We start from the raw sequence: 25,276 nt of genomic DNA, 5'->3' as shown, positions 1-25,276 counted from the left end.
AATGCAGTGAATCATTACGAAACGCCGTAAGGTTTCTGGATTTGTTACGATGCGCAGATCATAACAGAAAATCCCAAACTCCATGTTGCTTAACGGAACGGGGAATGGGAACTGACATGCGTATAACGTATACAGAGGACACGACGACAGTTAACAATTATAGACAGTTTTAACGATCAAGTAGAGTAGAAATTAGGGGTACACACTGTCTGAATAGTAGTATTATATGGTTGTTTGTTAAAAGGTAAACTGTAGTAGTACTTTAAACCTAACATAGTTTCATTACTGTAAAGTAGAATATATTCTGTATTCTAATGTATAACTTTGTAGCTTCCGTCACCTAACCTTCAGCCATTATGCTTTCGTTTGTTCGACGCTTCGTCGCAGTCGCGACCCAAGGAGGTAAGGCTCAAATCTGCGATGGAAAATGGAAACCGAAACAAGACAGGCCAACCGATTCGTGTATCCAAAGTGGAAAAAAGAGTACGATTAATGCACGGCACGAATAATCAGTCATTCTTCTATCATCTTCCTCCGTGACTGAGTCTAGGGACTCTTGACAAAGAACAGGACACAAAGTCGTTTAGTTTTGTTTTTCCCTAACGCAATATTACATGCTCGTCATGTAAAAAGGGACTGGCGTCCCGTTTTCGCTGAATGGTTCAGGTACACGATTCCATGTGTGGTTATACATATTCTATTGTCCCCCCACTACTAAGCTCCTTCTTATGCACGCCCCCAAAGATAATGTGAGCTCTTCTATTTTGGGGATTTTGCTGGGACTCTTCTTCTAATCCTCGGTTCATATGTACAACGTGCTGTAAATCCTTCTTGGGTTCGCAAGGGAGATTTTGCATAAAAAGAACATCTCGATAAGATTCAACATTTCGTTTTGCGATATAAGCGAATCATTATTCTTTTCAATGTCGAACAGAAAACACTAAATGAAAGCATGTTCGAAACTCTTTCCTCGTGCTTGAAGTGGAACAAACATAACGCAGCGGTTGACTATGGTAAAATAATATGTATATATCAATCTTGATTACTTTCTAATGCAATTTTTGTATGGTTTTTTTTGTTTTAATGTAGATATGAGAGCAAAATCCTTCACCATGTTTTTGTTTGCGTGTTCTTACATAAAAGTGCCTATGCTTGCGCATTGCCTAATGCTAGCCTGAATTAATCTTTGTAAGATAAAAAACGTAGATTATTTCACCCTTTTGTTTCATTTTGTTTTCACTTATCTATCAATCTAATTCTTGTTTTCTTATCGTTTTACCATCAATCCATTTGTAAACTCCTGTTTTCCAACTAGTCAGCCAACTTCAAACATATGGCCTGGGCTTGGGGGAGACGTTCCTCACCCTCTGCATCGAAACGAGAGTCCGGAACTCCAATCAAACCAGGATTCAACCGTTTTGAGCAAGGCTTTACGCCATTGTTGATAGGCGTTGGGAGTGTTTTCCCTTTTCGTGCTTAGAAGAAAAAACGAGAAAACAACACCAACTACAACAACATCATTGCTTACTTCTGCGATCTCTGGTGGGAGAGAGTGTGTCCTTCCAAGAGAGAACACAGAAGTGTGGTCCGTTAAAAAACCACACAATGTGGATACAAGTTTACACACCAAATACGAAGAACATGTAGTTATGTTTTCCCCTTTTTCTTTGTAAAGATACACCGTATTTTCATCAATTCTTTTCAAAACGAGTGACTTATCTTTTAACGAAAATCTTCGATTACTGAAACAAACTAAAACGACACGAACCCACGTTTGAAGGGGTTAGCAAAAGGGGACAAACGCGCAATCGTCGTGCCTAACTGAATCCTTGTGTTTTAGAAACTGCGCAGAAGAATCGTCCTTCAACGGACGATCGAAAGGCTTCGTGGGAATGGATTTAGTAGCATCGCTTAATTAGAAATAGTAAAACACACATTAACAAACAATCAATTACTAATTTCCACTCGAGAAAAAAAAAACTAGGATAATTTTCACTCGTAACTAAATGTGGTTATTTATGTAGAAATTCTCCTTCAATCTTCAATAATCTTTGTTTATCACTCAATCAATCTTCTGTAGCGTTCCTCTACTCTCGCGTGAAGTAATCCTTTTTCCGTCCCGGAATTTCGTACAATTGTTGTCCGATGGCCTTCTCCAGGAAGCTTGCCGAACGAAAGCATCGGTTAATATCAGTTACTCTTAAAACACCACCAGGTTCCTTTTGCAGCACCACTATATATGGTTATTTCTGGTTGCCTTTTCACTGGAGCAAAACGTTGTTTATTTCGGTTGTGGTCTTCCTCGCGAATGTTGAATGGGTGGGCAGGCAGGCGGGCGGTCGGTCGGGAGCAATGACGGAAACACGCTTGATCAAATGATGTTTCCGGCGATGGCATACAGGATTGCTGGCTGGCCGTTTGTGTGGCATTGAGTAGAGTGCGGAAAAAAACATCAACGATCAACAGCATATGCGGTTCAAAATAGTGATGCACGGGATCGTTTGCGAAAGATTTGAGATTTTGAAGTCAAACCGAATTGCGACGCCAAAAAATATGGGACTGCCACAAAATGTTGGGTACATTTTCCATCTTTAGGCCATCATAGATGCGTTGTCCTCGTCGTGGCCACCATTTCCGTCCATGCTTAGCAGCTCGTTGAGATCGATGTAGTCGCCGGACACGATACCGAGCGATCCACTCGGACCCATCATCGTACCGCCGCCGAGCAAGCCGGCCATGTTTCCATTGCCCGCAATGCCACCAGCGCCATCGTGAATGCCGGGACCGAAGAAACCATTGTTCATGCCAGCTCCACCGACGTTACCGGCCCCGCCGCCGTTGTGGCCACCGAGTTTGAAGGCCATCAGCTGGGTGTGTGCTGATGGCACCGGGGATACGGGAGACATTTGTCCACCACCTGATTGCGCGATTCCGATATTCGTGTGTTCAGGCAAGATGGTGGATGTTCACAAACGGGATGATCGTTGTTGGTTGTGCACGAACGGATTTTTTCGTTGGTGCGCGTTGAGGTGTTTTTATTTTCAGAATTAAGAGGTGTTGTTTCGACAACACGCGATTGGTGCGGAAGATACAGAAAAAAACGGACAGAAGAGAAACAGAAAATTAGTTGCTGTAAAATGGAGTTTTACTTAAGCGTTACACCTTACAAGCTAGACATTCAAATAGTTTTCAACTAATCCCTACTGCTTCGCCCTGGTTCCCTACCATATTTCACTTCACACCCTTTGGGTGATATATGGTGGGTCAAAAGGAAAAGTCAGACGAACCTTTCATACATTCACACCAAATAGATCGATCATACACACAAGCATACACGTTGCTACAAACATTCTGCTTCCATTCTCGTTACTAAACACAGCCTTCTTTAATCTATCCTATCCCATACTGTTTATTAAACTAATTTAATTTAAAAATTTTGCCATAAATAATTTAAGTATGTCGACAAAATATGTTTGTTGTTGTTGTTGGTTTTTCAATGGTGGCATTTCCTACCCAGCCTATCCCTTTTTCCCATCCCTCATAAGCCTACTTGATTGCTTGAATTTCCACTATTCGACTGATGTTGGTCTCAAACACACACATTCACACATATGGTATGGAAAGGTATGTATATTTCTTGTTGTAGTTGTGTGTTGTAGCTTTGCTTGAATTAAATATTTTATGTTTTATAAACTCTTTTCTTTATGTTTTGTTTAATTTTTTTATCTTTTCTATTTTTTTTACCTTCTCCTTTTTATTTTGTGTCCTCTTATTCAAAGAACTCAAGTTTTGTTTTATTTCAAAAATGCAAGTTTCTTTTTGCCGTGAAAAAGGTCCCATACTGTTTCCATACGATACGAATCATTCTTTTAAGTACTCAAGCATTCAGATGTACACAGAGAAGATTGGACAACTTTCAAACAAATAAGGAAAATCGTTTTGTCTGATTGCAATATGTTTACCTACACCCCAAAGTGAATGACTGATAAAGGAATTCAGGATAAGGATAAAAGGATTAAATAGGATTTGATGAGGGTTCATAAGTGGATCTAACTAGGAGTGATTGTGACTATGGATGAGGAGGAGGTTGTGTGTGTCTGCAGTAAACATATATTGATGAAGCGGTATTTTTTTTTACTGTAAAATGAAATTAAGGAGAAAGTAAACAGATTTACAAATTGAACTATCTAAAGAGAACATTTGTTTTTCTTCGATCCCACCCCGGAAATGTGGTGTGTTTTTTGTGTGAATGGGAAGTAGCATACAACAACAGTACCTTGTGCCCGGCCTGTGGGTGAGAGAGACACATTGGTCCACATCATTTTCAAACTCTTGGCGAAACCCGATCATCATTATTTTCTCATCATCCTTGAAAGTGATTATTCGTTTGGTTTACTTCTGTACTGTCTCTAGATCAAACAACTTTTGCTTTAGCCGAACGTGGGCGTCTTTTTTGGATCCGCTTTAAATTGCACCTGCTCCTTTCCTTTTTTCCCCTTTTCTCCTCTGAACTCTCACTCTATTTATCCGTCTTTCTCTCTTAGCAAGGACACGCGTCGACCGAACTCTAGCTCAAAGCAGACAGTCAACGAGGGGCGGTGCCAGGCCCACCGGGAAGAAGTCCTCCTCCGCAACACCAGCAACAATCTGCAGCGCGCGCGCCAGCAACACTTCGAAGTAACAACTCTCAGATCCAACGGAATGCAACAATGCGATAACAACGGACCAGCAGAAGGGCACCAGAAACCAGAGGTACGCGGCGGAGAACCCGAACCGACCAGCTAACGCGGAGTGGTATGGTGGTGGTGATGGTGGCGGGTTGTGGTGGTGGTGATTGTGGCTGTGGCTATGCGCGCATCAAACATGGTTCTTAAAGGATTGGCAATAAGACGGCGATCTGATCCGATGCTATAGCTATAGGCATCCATCCATTGACCCATGCATCTGATCGATCCTTTGGGGGGATGATTTTTGACTGATTGCGTTGGTTTTGCATTACATTCTACATATCAAGTGTTTTTCCTCGACTCTAGTGTCGCCGGAAGATCATCATCGCCATTTATCGCCACTTTTTCCTCGTTTTCGATTTCTTTTTTCGAGCACGCGAAAGATACGATGGCGCACGCACGCACACGGCTCACACACACACGCACCCATATACGCTCATTCAGGCGTTTCATGTTTTACTTTTTGCATGACATGTTACGGTTTTTGCGCGCGTGGTTCGGTTTTTGTTTTCGAAGAGACTGAAATCCTGCACAAAATCCTATCTCAATTCATTTTCAATTTCCATTTTCTTTTATCAACCATATCTTTGCATCGCAACAGACATTCCTGTGGAAAGGAAGAAGGTCAGATTGTTGTGATTAGAGAGAATAGTAATAATTATTTTGCGTTGGTTTTTGTTTTGTTTACTTTCAGGAAACGGGAATTGGATACAGTAAGTGTTGCTGTAATAATATAAATGTTTTAGCACTGGGAAAGTATTTGGGACGAGGAAATTTTGTTTTCTTTTTTCGTTATACAAGAGAACAGTAAAAATTGAATGCTTTTTCTGTTAGGCTTTGGGTAAGAAAAAATGTTAAAGGACATTTGTTTGTAGCTGTAACAGTTCGATATGTCTTTTCTTAGTTTATTTTGCGCGGTTTATGGTTTGTGATTTGAAGAAAGTAGAAGAGAAATATCATAAGATAAATTCATTGCACGGACCCGTAGGGAATATGGACAGAGAAGCACAAACGCAAACGACCTCTATCTTTGTGTTATCCTTCATACATTTGCTAAGCTTTCATTACTAAACGACGTATATTCATCGAGAGGATTCGCGTCTGGTGCAAGTTCTAACTTTTCATAATCTACAATATGTTGTAACCTTTGCAACTCCCACAATGTGAAAAAAAATGTTCCAAATGATAAATCAATTACTATTATCATTTTTCCGTAGAACAAAGCACAAACAATACGGAAAGTCCTTTCTACTACAAAGAAAGACATACTTCAACACCCTTAAAATTCTAACGAGAAATAACCTACATACGCACAATCTAACCAACACGTAACTGAAGGGATGAATTGATCCATTTAACAAAATTTAAATGATGTTTAACAACTTATAACTAGTACAGTATCTTATATACTAGCAAAACCACAGCATTTCTGTGTAGAAATTATCCAAATTTCGAGAAAACTATGAAAAAGAGCGCCAATTGTGTTAACATAACAAGAACAAAATACTACACCACACAAACAAAAACACTGACCAGAAAGAAACTGTACAGCGTAACCAAACCGAGAAGGAGTATGAACAAGTGTTTGAACAGATCCGGCGGAGCGAAAGATTTCGTTGCAAAGCATCTTTCTCTCTGCTTTTGTTTGTTTGTGCGAATTGTACTTTTGTTTTGCTATTAAAAAGGATTTTTGATACTGAAGCAGGGAAGAAGAATAAAGGACAGTCAGGTGCGCATAGACCGAATGCATTTCTTTGTTATCCGATATCCTTTCTCAATCAAGACGTATTTAAGTTTATTCTTTTTTGGTCCTGCGACGAAATCCAATCAAAGTGATAATACTCTCAATGTCGTATCGTTTCACTGTTGCATTTATTTATAAACATGCGCTTGCAACCTCCATTGTGTTTGCTGCTCTCAGGATTCGGGAGAAGAAGTGTCTGTTTTTCTTCAACCGCACACACGCACAGCAGCATTCAATAATCATTCGCAACATTTTACAACGTTTTTACTGCTTCATAATCGCGCTGCTGTGGAGGAATGTGTTTGCCAGAGTTTATTGATCAACAATGGGCAAGAATGTAATAAGAAATAAAAGATTATCTCATTAATTAAGCATACGAGCGTAGTGACGAAAATATTGCTTATAATTGCTCTTAAAACCTGCTACCCGTTTACGTACCGGGTGTCGGGCTGCTGGACGAGGCCGATTTGTCGCTGCCACCGCTACTTCCTCCGCCGAGATGTTGTAGCTGTTGTTGAGTCTGCTGTTGCTGCTGCTGCTGCTGCAGGGAGCTTTGTGTCAGATGCTGTAAGCTTTGTTGCTGTTGCTGCAGCTGCTGGTCGTCCGACATTAGATCCGGAAGGTTCATGGGGAAATCGTACCCAAGCATGTCCTCGTTGTTGTGGAAAAGCTGTACACCAGAGCATGATGGTGTGGGAAGAGAAGAAATCAAACGCAGAGCAGGATGGCAGGGGAATGCCACACAATGAGAATAGGGTTAAAAAAAAAAAACAAAAATATAACTGAGAGAATCGAACGGGAAGAGTTGTTTGTCATAATTGGAAATTGAAATGGTTCTAACTCGACGAAACCGGTTGGCAGTATGTGCAGTAGTGTTATAAAACTGGGAAACGTGCATTGAACTGATGTGATAAGTTGGAAGAAGTATATCGAGTTATAAAAGCAAGGAGTCAACTTAACCAGCTCAATTTCCATTATTATGAATTAAAAAACATTTTGTGAAATGAAAACTGCCAGCGAAAGTGAGAACGCAGAATGAAGTGTTTTTTCCCCCAAATCGTTCCGCTAGAACGTCGGTTCAATGTGTGAAACTTTTTGTGAATTTTACCATCTTTCATTTCCAGAAGAACGTGTTTGTGACGACCACACCGCGCATGGTTGAGCCGATTAGCTTGAATTATATATGGGGTGTGTTGGAATTTTGTTTGGACTGTAATTCGATCGGAAATTAGCACACAATTACAACTTACATTCTAAAGGAACAGGAGAGAGGAATTCACGAAAAATTTTACTAGAACTTGCGAAAGCCCATCTCCGTTTTTCATCTGCATCGATCATCTCTCTTCAAGTGCTGATTTTTAATGTTTACGGGGAGATGGTTTAGTAGTTTTTTTACGTTCTCTCACAAGGACATCCATCGGCACGCGGCGGCCATCCTTCGCTTACTAACTATCGTTTATGCTTACATCGGTCCTAACCTTATTGATGGTATCTGGATCGAACGGGCCCGACGGGAAGTACACCCGACCGTACGTTGGAACCGCCGAGCAAGCATTCTGTATGTGTGTTGCACGGATCGGCGTAGGGCGTGTGTGAATTGAGTTTTATAATTGCATTATAAAATATTTGTGATCATCAGCAATCATCACGGTTCGGATCATCCAGTCACACAACAATAGGGCCAGATGTGGTGGTGGATGGTTACGTTGGTGGTTGCGGCACACACGATCAGGGAGATAATTTGCTCCATCATCATCATCATCATTGTTATCAGCATCAATATAATCATCATCGGCAGGGGGGTTGCGAGTTGGGTTGGGTGTTGCCAGTTACAAAGCAGCACGCACAGCCACACAAATGTAAGTAATTGGTTTTATTTATACCAAAATTCAATTCCAAAATAAAACGCGTTAGGTTACGATTTGCATTTTTGTTTCCGGTAGAAATATTATCCGGAATGGAAAAATATCGTAGCGGAAAAAGCAACGTAGCGGAAAAGTTGGAATTGAGTTAATGGTTCGTGGGTGTTGTTGTTTTACGTTCAACGTGTGATTTTACATTTGTTTGCAAAAAGGTAACGTAGTTGGAAGAGAGAAGAAAACAATTGACACGCATGAAAAATAGAACAGCACTACATCACATTAAGGGTTAGCGTTTAATCATTTAAAGACGTCCACAGTCAGCGATTTTAAAAAAAATCTGACAAGACGGACAAAAAGTCGTACACAAATCAAACGACCAGTGCTAATAGATAGCTAAAACAGAAGTTACCACGACAAAGAGTCTAGTGGGATTGATCGAAATCCTTAAACATTAATTAAACACAGACAACGAATACATTGGATACCAATTGGTAATATTGAAATTCCTCTGTCCTTTTTGTTAGTACTCGTGTCCATTAAACAAAGGTATACCAACACCACATTAATTGAATGAATTTCTCTACCAACAAAGAAAGGACCATCATTGAGGCGCCTTGATTTTTACTGTGTGCGCAGGGGATAACTTTTGGGCCAATTAAAAGCTTGAAAAATAACGCATTTTTCAGTTCAAAAGTATCGCCAAAAGAATAATCGTTCTTTTTCAAGACCTTCTCCTTGCCTCTTCATATAAACCCACCCCGGCCTCTCACTTACCCCGAGTAAAGCGTTCGCGTCGAGCTGGTAGCCTTCGCCTTTCAGTAGCTCCTTCAGGGACTCCAGATCCGTCTGAACCGTATCAATGTGCTGCCCGTATTCGGCCCTGTAAATGAAATTAATCGTGTCGTGCGTGCGTGCGTACGTGCATACGAGGATGAGGAAGAAGACGACGAACGGAGAAGCACGGAACAATTGTGTAAATGGTGTGTTGTGTGTGTGTTTGGCACGACAGTTAAAAAAAGAGAAAAGAAATAAAAACATTGAAAGGAAGAAAGGAAAGAAGAGAACGGGCACGCAACCACCTTCGATTAATATCGCCAGACATCCTTGTTTTCTCGATCATTTTAGACGCGAACTATATATGCAACGTGGGGGCGACGATCGGTGTGCGCCAAACGAGCTCACCCAGCAGTTGAAGGCAAACGCAAAAAATTGGACACAATAGTTATGCTGTAGTTTGCACCGATTGCTGAAATTAATGCGTGTCTTCCGGCTCTCTATTACTTCCTCTAATCTCTCACAGCTAGATCCCCAACCCCAAACGGTAAATATGGTCGTGTATGAGTTAGCCATCGATGGAGGATACGATTGGCGGTTGCATTTGAGAATAGGTTAGCCCTCTGTGAGTTTGTTGTACTGCTGATGGTGTTATTTGTCCGTGCGATCATCTAATGATAGACACCGGTACCGGAGGTATACTTAACAATGAAGAGATGAATGATTGCTCTAGGAAAGATCCATTTCAAATGTTTGTCACAACATCGAACCAATTTCACGCGCATTTGAAATGGGCCACCCTTTGCTTTGATCGTAGTATGAAACAGTAACAGCCAATATGTTTGTCTTAATTTAAGCTTTACGTAAGAATAACACAATAAGCATAACATTGTAATGGAAGAATAATTTGGAACAGCAAAAGACAACTTGAACAATCAAACCAACAGGTAAAAGAAACAGATCGCGATCGCGAATAAACGGACAAGAGAGGAAAGGAGTTGGGAGAAATGTCAAAAGTTTATCGAAAACAGGGAACCATAGAGCGAAAAACTCGAAAGATATGATGACTCGACTAACGAGACTAGACTTGGTAAAAACCATCGAAAGGTGCAAAGAAGACGAAGCAGCAAGTTCGAAAGATGAGTGATAGTGCGTAAATATGGCTTGATAGGGATGAAGAAGTTGGTGCGCGTGTGTGGTTGCAAACCATTTTTGGTTGGGAGATTCGAGTTCCCCGCATTTTCTCACAGCCCGATTTGTGGTTAAAATTACTATTTGCATTAAGCTATTTTCTACCGATTATTGCCGATTGCCTTTTTCTGGTGGGTGAGGCTCGATGTGCGTTGCGATTTTAGCGATTTTTATATAGTTAAAACTGTTGTTAAAATATATAGAAATGAAATATAAAACGTGTCCTCGACGCGACTCAGGTGTTGGTGTTGATGCGATACTAATAATCGAATGGGCGTTGTCGGCCATCAATTTCCCAGACAAAAATACTAACACCGTGTTCAACCGGGACACGTCAGAATCATTGCTAACAAACTTTGATATCTGCTGTTCGTTGTTTTCGCCGGAAGCCGCTCGCGGTGTTTGCAGCATGCTGGTGTCGAGCGAGTTCTCGTCGTATTCGTCGGCGCGATCCACTGGCGTCGTTGTCGTCGCCACCGTTGATTGCTGTGCCTGCTGTTCTGGCTGCTGGCCAGATTGGTTCTGTTGTGCTTGTTGCTGTTGTTGCTGCTGCTGTCGGCTAGCTTTGATATTGTTGATGTTAACGTTCGGGTTGTAGAAGCCGCCGTCGATGAAGCTGTATCCATTGAGCATCGGTGATGGGTTGGTGTCCTTTACCATCACCCCGTTACCGCCGTCTCCACCAGACTCTCCCTCCAGGGTGTTCTGGTCGTTGGTAATTTCGAAAATGTCTCCGGGAAGGATGTCACTCGCCGTGACGTAGCTGCTGGTTCCACTGTTGGGTCCATCAGTGATGAACGTCGGGCCAGATGCGGGAGAGATCGAGGCCGGCGGCGAGGGGCTATGGGTACTGCCACCCGATTGGTACCCAGATGGGCCTGGCGAAGCGTCGTCTTCACCGCCGGTAGCAGCATTAGCTTGCTTCTTGGCAGCATTAGCCAACGCCAGCTTTTTGCCACCCCTCGTGACTATCATCGGTTTAAGGCCACCGACTTCCGTCTTCACTGGCGTATTCAGTAGACTCTTCTGATTGCGCTGGGAACCACCAGTTCCTCCTCCGCCATTGCGCTTATTACCACTGAGTGTTCCTCCACCACCCATCGTCTTCAGCAAGCTGTCGCCTCTCTTTCCACCGGGCTGCTGTTGAAGACGCTGTTGGCGCTCCTTCGTCTGCTGCTTCTGCTGCTGCTGCTTTTGCATCTCCCGAATCACCATCGGCGTGTTGAGCATCATGTCGTTATCGCCGTCCTGGTATAGCTGCACGATCGTCGGATCGATCTCGTCAACGTGATCCACCAGATAGCCGTGCTGCACCGCATCAGGATCATCCTCTTCATCGTCCGCGTTAGACTCATCCTGTTGTTCATCCAGTTCCTGCTCCACGATGTCTCCGTAGCTCTCGAGTTCGTCCTCGTCGACCGCGTTCTCGATCAGCTGGGCCAGATTGGTGGGCGCACTGTTGTTGCCTCTGGCTGTATTTAGCGACCGCATAACGTATTGATGCTGCTGCTGTCCCTGTCCCTGGCCTAACTTCTCGACCTTCACGCGAGCGCCGGACGACTTGGAAGATCCACCACCTCCCACCGCACGGAACTGGCTCATCGGGGAGGTAGAAAACATTTCCTCGAACGTTTCATCACTCGTTCCACCACCACCGTCGCCCGCCTCACTGCTCCTGATGCTGCTACCGCCGGTGGACATGGCCGGCGTGGCCGTACGATGGTAGGGTGACCGCTCCGTGAACGACATCGGCGAGCTAACCTCCGGTATTTCCGAGTTCCTGTCGGCACAAGGAAGGGGGAAAAGATCAGATCACATCGCAAAATCGCAAAGCTACTCGGTTTTTCTCTCGATATTCCCCCCCTCTCTCTCTCGGGTATCTTGCCGTTCACGGTTCGTATATTCAAGGAGCATTTTTGTGACGTGGATCACTGTGCAGTAAAACGCCACATTGCTCCAATTCCCGGTTCACAACAAGGTAAGCTGTCACGCAGTAGGAGTAAACGTTGTCTCGCGAAAAGGACGAAGGGACGATCCCTGGTGATGTTAGGTACATTGGCATGTGTGTATGTGTATGTGTGTGTGCTTGTGTAAGTTATTGGCAGTTGTTACGCCTAGATCACAGAGATTGCCATCTTCGTATCCACACGGTTTTTTTTGGTCCCCATTTGCTCCACCACGGAACAGCTTAACCCGTCATTGTTCTTCGGCTTGATTCCTTTTGGTTAACTGGCGTCCGAAGAAATTGGTCCTCAAAGAACTCTTCCGCCTGACCCCCGTTGTTTTGACGCAATGAATCTGTTTCCTTTTTAACGCGAAATCCCGAATACTCAAAGAATCTTTTCATACGTAAATTGATTGCACTTTGAGAGACCTGGAGTTTGTATTTACGTCTACCTAGTTCGTTTGTAATGAACGATGTACCCTAGAAGCCAATTACAGCATGGTCCACACATAATCTTTACGGTTAGAACTGTACAAAAAAGGACACGCCGGGTTAAATGCAATGTATGCACTAGTGAAAAAAGGAAGCGATAACAGCACTAGTAAAGCACGCCAAAATAGATAGAAAAAAAATTGTAACGGAAATGTATGAGACATACTGACCCCACCATTTCCTAAGTTGAGTTAATTTGTATCATGAAGATGAGTTTATGTGACGATTGAACACGGAAGACAAAATGAGTGATGAGTGTAATGCCGATAAATTGCTCGTTTGCGAAGAAGATCACAGACAAAACGGGATCAAAAACTCTGAAACTTCAGAAACGACTAATTTACAACTACGTAAGAACGGGTAGAATAAGTAAGGAACCGATTTTCAAATGATTGAGGGACCAATGATAGTAGAACTTTGTACATTTGAAAGGACAAATTATTAGCAAACTTTCGGTAATGAAAAGAAAAACATTAAAGCACAGTGATTAAGACAAAGTATCTAGGGCGTTACCAAAAATAGAAACACAAGAACGAAGGCACGAAATCCTAGGACCATATATTCGAATCAATTTTGCAAACTCCTCTCATGGGCAAAGACTAAAGTGAATCGATGGTGGAGGGGGGTATCCATTGGAGAAAGCAACCATCTTTTCGAGTGGACCAGTTGTTAAAAACAAGGTTAAACGGTAGCTACCGTTAAATTTTGGGTGTCGAACATTACCTGTTGGATTTGCCGCCTGGCGGCACCTTCTGCTTCTTAATAATGCTAGTACCACGGTCGAGTATCTTAACGATCGTTCTACCACCACCCAGCGTCGCAGTGTTACTACTAGTAGCCTTCGAACCCTTGCCGACAACGGTGCCAGAAGAAGAAGAAGAAGTGGCGGATGTTGAGGTGGACGGAGGAGTTAGCACGATCTGCGCGGTTACGACCGGTATTTCTTTCTTATCACTCTTGTCTTGTTTTGACCTGAAGAAAAGTGAAGAGGAGGAGGCATCATGTTGATTGAAAGCTCTATACAAACAACAATATACAAAAATATGCTTGTTGGCAAACAAATATATACTCCGTATATGCATTTCTCTCACTCGATCGAGGGAAGCTAGTCGTCGTTGTCAAACGATAAATGGCAAACTCCATCGAACTACCCGACCTGGTATTTGTAGGGGTCCATACACTATACGGGCAGCAGGCAAGAGAGGGGGCGCAAACAGCAGCCCAAAGCAGAGTGATGCACAAAATTCGATTCCATTACATTTGCACCTGAGAAACGAGCGTTTGCGGCGCATTCTCACAAAAGCATTATTATGAGTCTATTCAATTTGTCTACTTTTTGGCACTAGCAAAAGACATGACCTACGCAAAAAAATGGAGCAAACAAACGAATGGAATTGTATCAAACAGCTATGTAGTAAGGTACAACAACAATAAATAATAATACAAATAGGTTATTACATATTTTCTGTCATGCACCGAACTAAACATTCGAATGATTTGAAACTAAAGATAATCGTTTCAAACATTCAACAAAATTCGATCGATATTACGCTACTAAATGCAGAAAAAACAGTCAATAAGTTAGTTCACTTACAAAAAAAAAATACGCTGCTTCTACCAAAACGGACGATACTGAGCACTGCTTGACAGCAGCACATGCTTTTAAAACAGTATGTCGAAAATAAAGAAAAATCTTCCATCTACAAAGAATTAAGGGTTTAAAGAATTAGTTTGAGAATGCATAAAAATGGTTTTATACATACACAAACTAAAAGGTAACACTACACATGGATACAAGATATAGAAAGCACGACCAGAAAAACGGTACATTTATCTGAACAATCCGAACGATATTGAACCATCGAAATATGAAACTAGCAAACGAAGAAAGGGAGAAGATGCACCTAACCTTAAAACAAGAGATCGAAAGACAAGCGAAGTAAACGAAATAAACAAAAATAGCTCTTATATGAAATCTATACTAAAAACAATTGTGTTTTTAGTAAATGTGTTAGCTAAGTGTAGTGTTTATATATGACAGTGTGTAGTGTGTTTAGTCTGTTGCGAGTTGCAAAAGTTTGTGAAACAAATATGATGGTGGCGACATAACATGCCTCTGTCTGCACCAACATCACGCGCTACATAAAAGGGCAGAAAGATTGCGTTACGAAGGGGGGAACAAATTAAAAAGAAGTTCGAAGAAGTTTGATTAAACAAAAAACACTGCATAAGACCGTGGAGTCCACCGTCGGGATACCGTTCATACATCGCAGACGAACGGCTTCTCCCAACACACACTCTACGGGTTGTTCTTTTACACTACCTTGCGACTACGTAAGAATAATACTGTTCGTTGTCCGTAGTAAAACAGAAAAGTCGAAGAAGCTGCAACAAAAACAAAAAGAACTCACGATGAGGAGATGTTACTTACAGCAGTTCCTGCTGGTTTGCGTATGCGACCTCCTCCAAAGCTTCGCCTAGCTCCTCAATCGTAGCACCGCCATCGCTGTAGTCCGATTTCTTGAGCTGGAAGAAATAGGGTAAGCACAGAGAGAAACGATATTATTTTGTGATTTTAATCCCTTTTGAAGGCCCAGCTGGATTCAGGGAACCGCAAATGATTTATCATATTATCACCATCAATCAATGGGCAGATGAATGTTTGTATCGATTACGGAGGAAGACCGCAACGAAGCGGCTAAGATTCGTTCTTATTTTTTATTTACCACAGATTCTTCATAGTGGAGATTATGAATTATCGATGGTGCAAGCACTCGGTGCACCTTTTACCCGACATCGTGTGTAAGAAGAATTCTCCCCCCTTATATTTGTATCGATTGTTTCCAGGTAGTGGAAATCATTATTTATTAGTGAGCAACCTTCGACTTGATCATGTACTCCATCACCGTGGGATTTTTTTTACTTTCAATAACGCTATTTCCAGTTCATACACATATCATCCGAAGCAGAAAAGTATGTTTGATGTGAATTGAGTAACGAGAATAACAACTCTTTTGAAAGACTTGAATCAGACGATGATTAGAATCTTTAGTTTTAAACCCTTGTTATTAGATGTAACAGGGAACTCACGGATTCGATTCCAACCTTATGCAAAACCAGTAACGTATTTTTTCTCTAGTTCATTGAATCGTTTTACTCTTCTTATATGAATCGAAAGTCCCTGTTTGAAATGCGAATCACTGATAGTGATATGAATCCCTGATAGAAATATGAATTCCTAATTCTCTAATAAACTCAATCACATCAATAATCAAATTATAAAAAACCTCGAACGGAACAGAAATCTTAATTGTAGCTAGTTATTCCGATATCATAATACCATGTGCTCCGATTCGTTTGAAAGTGATACTTGTTTAAGAAAAGCAAATAAAAAAAAACATAAACATTTGTTTCCCCGTTCTAAAACGAGATAATACCTCACTGCCACATAAACAGAGCTCTTTCCCTGCCACGTGCTAATCTTATAAGCCAAAGTCGCCTGATAAAGGTAAAGCTTATTAGTCTCTATTACAAGAAGGAAGCGCCCTTAGGCGTTGGTCGATATCTCTCTTTATTTTAATTGCCTTTCCCCCCGGGGGGAAAATTGGCAATCGACACCTTAGACACTATTAAATCGCAGGCAATAATGCTCACCTTTGCTTGCTGTGGCGCATCGTTGATCATTAGCTGGAATCGGCGCTTGTTGTTGCCATTGCCCATCGAACCGAGGCCCCCGCGGGAGGGCTGCACAATTGTGACCAGGAATTGGATGAGCTGCAATTAAAGGGAGAGAAGTGCCGTAAGTGTTATTAATTACACATAATCAATTAATTAACTTGTAATGTATTTTTGCTAAGCTTCTTGTGTACACATAAATAAGTCAGGCAAATCGTCTACGCGCGGTAATTCTTCTCAAAATCATTTAGTATCATGGGCCTCTCTGTGGCAAACTGATTGTTTGGCACTTGATTGTTGGCACGTGCGTCATCCGTCGTATTTTTTACGAACTCCACTTTCCTCCCTTCCCATGTTGCATATGACCTCGAATGACTTTCAGACTCATGAGATAGGAATTGAGAGGGAAAAAAACCACCAAATCAGTGCGTTAAGCTTCAATGTTCATCACTCCCTATCCCTACAGAGCCCTGTGCCTTACACAGCGCGCGGTTTTGCTCGTTAGAGATTATTATCTTCCGTTCCTGGAAGTGAGCAAAAAACCATGTCAACTGATACCCGATGCGAATGAGCGGGTGCTATTATTTCGGAGCAGTGGTAGGCATGGTGAAAACAAGAAAATCTGAAACCCAATCAGGATCATCGGGTTCATCATAGATCGGTGGACAATTCCGGTGACGCTCTGATAGAGCGCTATTGATGCGCGATGTGGCGTAATGTTGTTGTTGGGATGAATTTGTTCTTCCACAAAGCCTTGTTGAATTTGGCTTGCAAAGTGTCAGTTTCTTCCTGTAGCTTATAAGCACACCACGGCCATGCACCAGACCAGGTGGTACACTCCACTTACCAATACCGACCCCCTACTATCACTCGAAAGATTTTATTCATATAGAATAATTTGTCAAAAATTTATACACCTTTCAGAAAAGGGTACCATTAGACATTGCCAGCTGAACACGCATCACCCTCTACGGGAGGGTGTATAAATAAATAACTTAGTTTCAAAAGTTAAAAAAGGATTTTGCTTCTTCTTGTCCCGCATGCATGTTCGGCAAATCTTTTCTAGAGCGCCTTTTCCAGAGCGAAGGTAGCAAAGAAATCGTTCCATAATATCAACATAACATCAAAGTATGCAAATTTTGAACATTTGTACCGCAGAATGTGTCTCGGGGATGCGGTTTAATTTCGTTTGGCTACGGTTGTCGCCCATCATCATCACCGCGTCCCATGTCATTTGTCTTCCAATAAATTTATTGTTGCGTTGCATAAGTGGAGAGTGACCCGTACATCACGTTTCAGGTGCTGATGCCGAGAAGCTTTACTGGGATAATTGAATACATTGTAAGGGGAACTTTTTCAATGCCCTGCACAGTAACAGTGTAGAATGCATCTTTGGAATGCATCATGAATTCGTCAAGGTTGCAAATGTAAATTTTCTATAGTTGATCCAATAAATATAATTTGTGAATTTAGTAATTTTTACATGCCTAAGAAGTTTCATTACAAGAAATTGTTTTCGTTATTCCAGTTCTACTTTACGAAAATTTGTATCTTCATTGTGTTTTTTAAATCTCTTCATCAAACTGGATTCCATTCGACTACTTGAAAGGTTTTCCGGCCGCACAACTCTGAACCAACCCGTCATGCGGTGCTCACCTTATTCACGATCTGTTGCTGTTTGTGGTGCTTTTGGCGTAGGATCGCCACCTCGCGCCAGAGCGCCTCATTTTCCTGCTTCATCGCCTGGAAGCGCGAGTCGAGCGAATCCTGCCGACCGCGCATGTTCTTCACCTCGCTCAGCACCCGGCTGACCGCCTCCAGCTTCAGCGCGCTCTTGTCGTCCGCGGCCTGCTGTGCCTGCAGCTGCTGCTGCTTGGAGGTGGCGATCTTGCGCTTGATGTGCTCCAGGAGGTACGGATGGTCCTTCTGGAAGCACGGATGCGTGAACTCCATCTCGTCCCGGTCGAACCGCAGGCCACCATTGTCGATGGAGGTAATTTTGTGGAAACCATCTGAAAACCCGTTGCATACACATGGAAAACACCATTAGAATCCATTTCCAAAAAGGAGATTCGTCAGCTAAAAGTTCGGACCGATTGGTTTCTACCAGAGTTCCGGTTTACTTACACATATTCAGCTGCCTGATGAAGCTGGCCATGTTGTTGTGTTTGTAATTGAGCGGCAGCAGTTCCTTGGCGAACTGCGCCTGATTCTGGATGATAAAGCTCCGGCCATCCTGAGGGGGCGAAACACGCAGGAAAAAACACACGTGATTAGAAGAAAGTGATAATAAAACACGAACCAAATAAACCCTTGATAAGTGATGACTGTTTTCGCGTTTCAGTTACGATGTTTTTGATACGCCCCCGCCGTATTCTTTTTTCCTTGTTTTATTGATAACAGCCTTCAGTTTTTACTGAATCAGATTGTGCTTATCGGATAACGGCCGGTCACACGCGGGAAATAGCAATCACAGACGGGTTGCCAATTTCTGGTCGATAACGAAAAAAAGGCCACGGGAGAAAAGGAACATTGTTTTTGCCAGACCCAAATTGATGAATACTTTCTTAATCGCTCGACCTGCAGCAACAAATGGCTTGAGGGGCCATATAGATCAAGAACGAGATAATAAATTAAAAAAAGAAACTAGAGTGCTGGTAGAGTAATGCTTACGGGACGGCCCCGGGGCCGACGAGGGATAGACTTTATCAGTTAGGGCCCCCATCCAACGGGAACGGCGGCGGTAATCGCAAAAACGGTGGACAGTGACAGTAAAAGCCACAACAGGCCGAACCAAAACGAACCCCGAAAAGCGATAGTGACGGGCAGAAAAATTCTATTACGCATTGTCATACTAGCCCCCTACCTAAACGAAATGTCACGATGCCGTCCACAGCGTCTTGTGGGCCACGATAGGATCGATCATTGAAGTGTGGGCAAAGCCCGAAACCCGAGGCAGCCGGCCGATGGTTGATAAGGACGCACTGTTTCCCATGAGAGTGTATTGCAACCACGACGAGCCTGGTTTGTGGACGAATCTAATGTTGAACGAAATCTAATGGCTTTGATGTTTACTGATTACGTGGGACGAATCAGTCTTACGCCCTTTACTTTCGATTTCATAATGTACATGGGCCTAAGGGACACGTGTTATTTCGTACTAAGTGTACCGGAAATAGATTGTATGATCACAAACCCATAATGTCAAGCATGGAAGGTTCCTCATATGGTGAAAATTTGTTTTGACAAATAACGGAGCGGAATTGATACACAAAGGTAATATTCGAAAACCACTTTCGCCAAAAAGCAGCACGGTGCACTAATATAGAACAGCTAACGAAACATGTTTAACAAATTAGATCTTTGCATTGGAAATGGTTGCGTGTGACACGTTTCGGTAGGTCAACACGTGTGCCCTTTTAATCAATTTCACCACATTGTGGAACCATGAACTTTTTTATTTGAAAGTGGATGGGGATGGATCAAATTTTTTAGATTGATTTTTTCCACGATTTAGAGGAAAACACAAATTTTAAATAGTTCAGTTCAAATATAAAGTTTAGGAGTAGCGAAGAAATAGATATTACTCGTGAAGTTTTACACTCGCAGCTATTTATTGTGACAGAGATAGTGTCACGAGTGTATTAATCAGAAAATTTTAATCTTTTCTCCGTTAATCAAAGTTGTAATTAAAGCATCATATGTTGACTAACAAACAAGTCGATGAAATCTACAAATTAACGATTTAAAGAGTATACATAATGGGCTAGAACACCAACGACACCGGTTGAGCAAGTGACCTCTAGTAACTGACCTACGAGTTTCCGGCCATATTTGCCGAGTAATTAGAGTAGTTTATTTAATTTATAGTGCCAGCTGTTTGTACGCCGTGCGCATCCTGAAATCGTTTTCATTTGGTTTTTGTTTTGTACGATCTTGTCTCTAACCAAAACCAAACGTTGTGCACCGGTTTCATACCCATGCTATCTTGAGTATGGTGGGTCAGAAAACATTGTGTCCATACAATGTAGAACGCTCCGAGTCTAATCCAATTTATAAACCGGTCGCAGGTTCACTCGTAAGAATAAATCAACATAGGAGAAGCAAGCTGTACGGCGTGGTTTAATTCGTAGGTATTCTCTGTGATCGTGCCGTGACCCTGAAAAAGATCTTCTCCTAAGATCTTCCCGAAAATGTTTGCTGGCAGCACGGACTTGGGAAGCGTCGTCTTCGGGCCTCCACTCTAGACACTAAACGGATACACTAGCGGTATAAGCAGCATTAGAAGTAGTAGTGTAGCGTAAGTGGCGGCTCCTAATGGTGGTCATAATAGTTGTATCATCGAAGGCATTCACATTCAGCGCGTTAGGACTGATGGGGGAAGGGCGAAATGACCGCACTTTGTCGAGTTGATAAGTCTCACCACCGAAATCGGAGCGACGACCACCATATCTCCACTCCACTCAGGGATCCACGCCACCAAACATCCCCTCCTCCTTCGGAGAGGGTGTGTGTGTGGGGAGGAGAAAATATGTGAAAAACAACTATCCGGTTTGTGCGATGGACCGACCACCACTTTGTGGTGTGGTTGCAGCAAAAACAGGTGCGACGAGTTGGGGTAGGAGCCGGAGGGCCAGAGCAAGCATACGATCGCGCGGTTCGCGGTGTTGGACTCTGTACCATCGGACGGTGCAGCAAGCAGAACGCACCGCGGATCGGGAAGGTGGTCGCGGGATGGAAAAACGCCGCAGCGTAGAAGCTATTTTTATTGGCTAACACACGAGAACGACGGAACGAGCGAAGCGGAAAGGGGGCCGAAAGCGAGCCCCACTTGGATCGTGAATCGTGTCACAGCATCACGCACACCTCCATGGGAGAGTGGGAGAAGAAAAAGAGTCAATTAAAACCGGTTAGCTGTTTTCGCGTTTGACATGGCAGCAGTAAAAAGTGAATGATAAAGAAAATCAACAAAATGTTCTGTGTGTTAAATAAATTATACACAGAACAAAATCTTACATTTAGGCAGACTGGATTCCGATTTTTAACTTTAGAAAAAAATGGAAAACTTATGTTTTTATTTTTGAGTTACCGGTTTTTTTTATTCAATAGTTTTTGAATAACTTGTTTTTATTAGAATCACTTTATGGCTAAGTCGTTTTTTTCCTACAACAAGTTTACTTTATCGGCCACCATTTTATTGACACATGGACTGGAAACGAAATAGTGGTCTGGTAGGTTGATGGTTGGTCGACTCTACACTCCGATACGATCCGATTATCACTTTGTCGCTATAAATGCATCATTATAAAATCAAAAGCAACTTGAACGGGCGGAGCAGCATCATCGTGCGCATGGGGGAGAAAACTGCAAATGCAAATAAAATTCGTATCGCAGGGGATTCAGAAAAATAACACTGACGCCAAGGTAGGAAGAAAACATGGCAAAAAGTTTGGGCCATATAGAACGGCCACATCGAGCGGTTTTTGGGGGATAAATTCGGATCTCGCTGTCGGTCTTGGCTTCGACAGTGTCTGGTATGGGCTGGCTTGGTTGTTTTGTTGATACAGCGAAAAAGCTGTACACACACTGGATGATGCGGATGTGGTATATCTATGGGCTATAGCTTTTATTTGAAGAAAACTGAAACCTGTGGTGCTTTTATAAAACACACCCAGGACGGGCTCCACCGTTTGGATTTTATTTTCTCGTTGCAGCGCCTCTGCCAGTAAGAAACTCTTTCAAAGACACTTGTTTTCGCGGATTCGGCCATGCCGCTAAAAACGATATTTTTTAACCTTCCGAAGAGAAGGTATGAGTCTGCATGTTAGAAGCATATACGCAAAGCTGCAAAATAAAGTGGAGCTTTTCACCACCATAATTGCATTTTCCAATTCCATATACTACTTTATTAGTTAAGGGAATCAGTGAAACAGAGACCTACTGATTTAGCCTTGTTCAGTGATTCAAAATATATTTATCTTTACTGTTCTCTTCCTCATGAATTTTTTTGGGGTTTGCTGTAAACATATTTATTTAAAAAAAAAAATAAAAACCTGGAACGGTTATACCAAGCTAATGCAGTCCTGGAGAGGTACATCAAAGATTTAAAAATACCAAAAGAGTCAAAGATAGTCATAAACAACTATCGAGGACGCCCAAGGCTCAGAGGTACTTACAGTGAAGTGCTGGAGCTCGATACTTTCCAAAAATCTATTTAGATAACTTAGTTTGCGCCTCGAGCTACGCAGCACCCATTGCAGGATTCCGCTAATTGAGCTCATTAAAATCAACGCGAAAACAACTTCCCAGAAGCCATAGCGATTGAATGAAGTGACGGTGATAGCACGGCTCTCCCCCCCCCCCCCCCCCCCCCTGGGCCTCAGATGGAAAGAATCAAAAACAATTTTGGTTCATGTGGGCAGCGAAAGACGACGAGTTGGGGAGGCTTTTCATCGGTTGGAAAAATGGTGCCCGCCCGACGGTTACCATGGCTTTCTAGCTCGCAGGTAGCCAAGGATATCCCAACCAGACCAGCTCTCGCCCGGATAACACAACCAAAGGCAAACTTCGCCGCCCGAGGACGACGAGGTGGTGTTCAGGTGTCAGTGCTGCTTCAGGTTGGTGGTGAATGTCGCTGTACAAGACGTTATTTTGCCACCGATCACGACCTGGGCGACGGTTGCCTTATGATGAACCAAAAATAATATTTTCTCTCTGCGTGGGACGGTGTTTTGTTTTTGTTATCGCTGTTGATAACAGCAAGCTCCGTTCGCCGAACTGTCGAATTAAATTGTTTTCACAACAGTTAGGTGGGTTGGTACGTGGGGGGTGCTCTGTAACGCTGCCAGGATAACCTACAAAAGGACGACGGGATGGTACGATACAGTAAACCCCCCGAACGATTTAATCGATTCGTTGATATGACGATATTTTGTATGGGACAGACATTCGTGGTGGTAAGCCCATGGGGCAATTACGGGGTAAATAATAAATAACACACTTTAAATAAACGCAACCTCACATTACGTTACGTAAATGACTAATTACACACACGTCGCGGTATGCGTTCGTGTTGGGGCGTTGATTAAAATCAGTATCAGTATGGAGTGCAAAGAATGAATTTTCCTTCGTGGAATTCGTTTTCCTTCTCCCTATTCTAGGAAAACCAAAATTTTCCATAATCATTCGTAGTGCAACAGTGTTTCGCCATCCGGGTTCCGTGTGTGCGTCTGTGGTGTACAAATAAATTTCACCGGTAAACTGGTGATCGTGCGCTCGCGCAGTTCCTCAGTAATTCGTCGACATCAAAACATCACAAAAACAACAACAAAAACATACCGAAAAATGGGCAGGCAAACAAAGTGTTCGCGAGTAAATATCGAGGTGGAAGAAACGGCTGTGGCCTTTGCTACAGAATGACGTCACGAACGATGGATGAAAAAGGGTGCCCACGTTAGCGCATATTACAGGAGGAAAATTTAACCACAAACCCCTAAACGAACTACTTGAAGGACGTTCATTATGACGACGTTACGATACGTTTGATGTATCATATTTGAAACATCTCTATCTAGGAACAGAATGAAAAGAAACCATTTTTGATCAACTGAAAAGTTGAGAAATTGATTAAATTATCATCCGAAGCTGCTTTGTTTGCACAGGAACAAACGCTAATTATCACACGAAAGGCGAACGCGAAGCAGGCATTGACCGGTCACGGAGCACCTCGTTCATGCACATAAGCGACACACAACGTCGGCTGCATCGAACACTACAAAAACATACAAATGTCGGCCATTTTTATTTGTTACACTGCTATTTTCATTCTCTCACGTTCTCTAGCTCCCTCTCTTTCTCTCTTGGATACTTGATTTTCCACTCGTTTGCTGCGATGTTGCCGCACTGAAAAGCTCAGGGTAGGACTGCGAATTACTTTCCGAATGTGGTAACAACTTTTTTTTATCTCGTACATGCCCGTTCAACACAGCCTACGCATCGTGAACAAAGCGGGAGAAGGGGGGTAGGCACAAACTGTCGATCTGGTTGCACGAACACACATACTGAATGAGAAATGATTTGCTGTTGAATTATTTGCCCGATGGAAATGGTACCGCAGTAACCTTAAATTGTGCACGATTACACTTGATTTCAACATGGTACGACCCGCAATACCCACACTCACCGTGCTCCACGATATCAAATCATTCGTTTCGGCGTCTTCGACCAGGCGCCACAGTTTTGCCAGAAACGCTGGTACACCCGTACCCGTCTCACTAAATGTGTGCATTTTGGTTGTCACCCTCCCTGCTTCTTCTGCTTCTCTAGTAGCACCGATAATCTGTTTTCCAAATAGGCACGCTAGCACACACTTCACACGCGACGCACACGTCGGTTTTCTCCTTTCCTGTGTGTGGTAACGGGCACACACGACACAACACGCACGCACGCACGTACGCAGTACTTTTGCGAACGATCAAAGACCACACTTCCCCACAAGGAATCGACTTTCAAAACGAAGCACCACAAAAGTTGCTAACGATTCGGTCTAACCTTTACGTGTTTGAGTAACTTTCGAACTGATTTTTTCTTCACTTGAGCAAATGACCTCGAAAAGGGCTGATTAGAAAAATAGCACACAGAAAACGAGGAACTTGCACGTTGATGAACCACTGTCGTTGACTTTCCAACTACGACTGACAAATTATCGCATTGACGTTTGCAACGCTTGTCAAATGCCATTCGTGGCTGGGCGATGCGTTTATACTGCGGCGTCGAAAGGCATTGCAGTTGAAATTCGGAATTGTCCACTTTGAATATTTTTTAAGCAATTCCTACAATTCCTGGTATTCAAAATGCACTAAAATTA

General features: G+C 42.7%; 1 protein-coding gene across 6 annotated transcripts; it reads right to left on the bottom strand.

Annotated features, from left to right (window-relative positions):
- Positions 1-1,039: 1,039 nt before the first annotated feature.
- LOC131259930 (uncharacterized) lies at positions 1,040-25,084 on the bottom strand. 6 transcript variants are annotated; one of them, XM_058261541.1, is made up of 11 exons: positions 24,593-25,084; positions 18,538-18,646; positions 18,067-18,422; positions 16,390-16,509; positions 15,167-15,261; positions 13,459-13,707; positions 10,612-12,078; positions 9,108-9,213; positions 7,938-8,027; positions 6,910-7,141; positions 1,040-2,917 (listed from the first exon to the last, which is right to left on the bottom strand). In XM_058261541.1, exons 1-11 carry the CDS (start codon positions 24,695-24,697, stop codon positions 2,592-2,594), a joined length of 3,255 nt encoding a protein of 1,084 aa, XP_058117524.1. In that variant the 5' UTR covers positions 24,698-25,084; the 3' UTR covers positions 1,040-2,591. The 6 variants fall into 6 exon arrangements, with proteins under 6 accessions (XP_058117524.1, XP_058117525.1, XP_058117526.1 ...); XM_058261542.1 differs by having other exon boundaries at positions 7,950-8,027; XM_058261545.1 differs by lacking the exon at positions 1,040-2,917 and adding an exon at positions 6,081-6,757.
- Positions 25,085-25,276: the final 192 nt, after the last annotated feature.

Source organism: Anopheles coustani, chromosome 3 (genome assembly GCF_943734705.1).
Source record: "Anopheles coustani chromosome 3, idAnoCousDA_361_x.2, whole genome shotgun sequence".
Lineage (NCBI taxonomy): Eukaryota > Metazoa > Arthropoda > Insecta > Diptera > Culicidae > Anopheles > Anopheles coustani.
This window is presented reverse-complemented; position numbering and strand designations above follow the sequence as displayed.

Coding starts and splice junctions, on each gene's coding strand:
- LOC131259930 (XM_058261541.1), bottom strand. CDS start 24,697: ATGCACACATTTAGTGAGACGGGTACGGGTGTACCAGCGTTTCTGGCA. Junction 9,214..10,611: donor GTGTCCCGGTTGAACACGGT/GTTAGTATTTTT, acceptor TTTCATTTACAG/GGCCGAATACGGGCAGCACA. Junction 8,028..9,107: donor ACGCGAACGCTTTACTCGGG/GTAAGTGAGAGG, acceptor ACACACATACAG/AATGCTTGCTCGGCGGTTCC.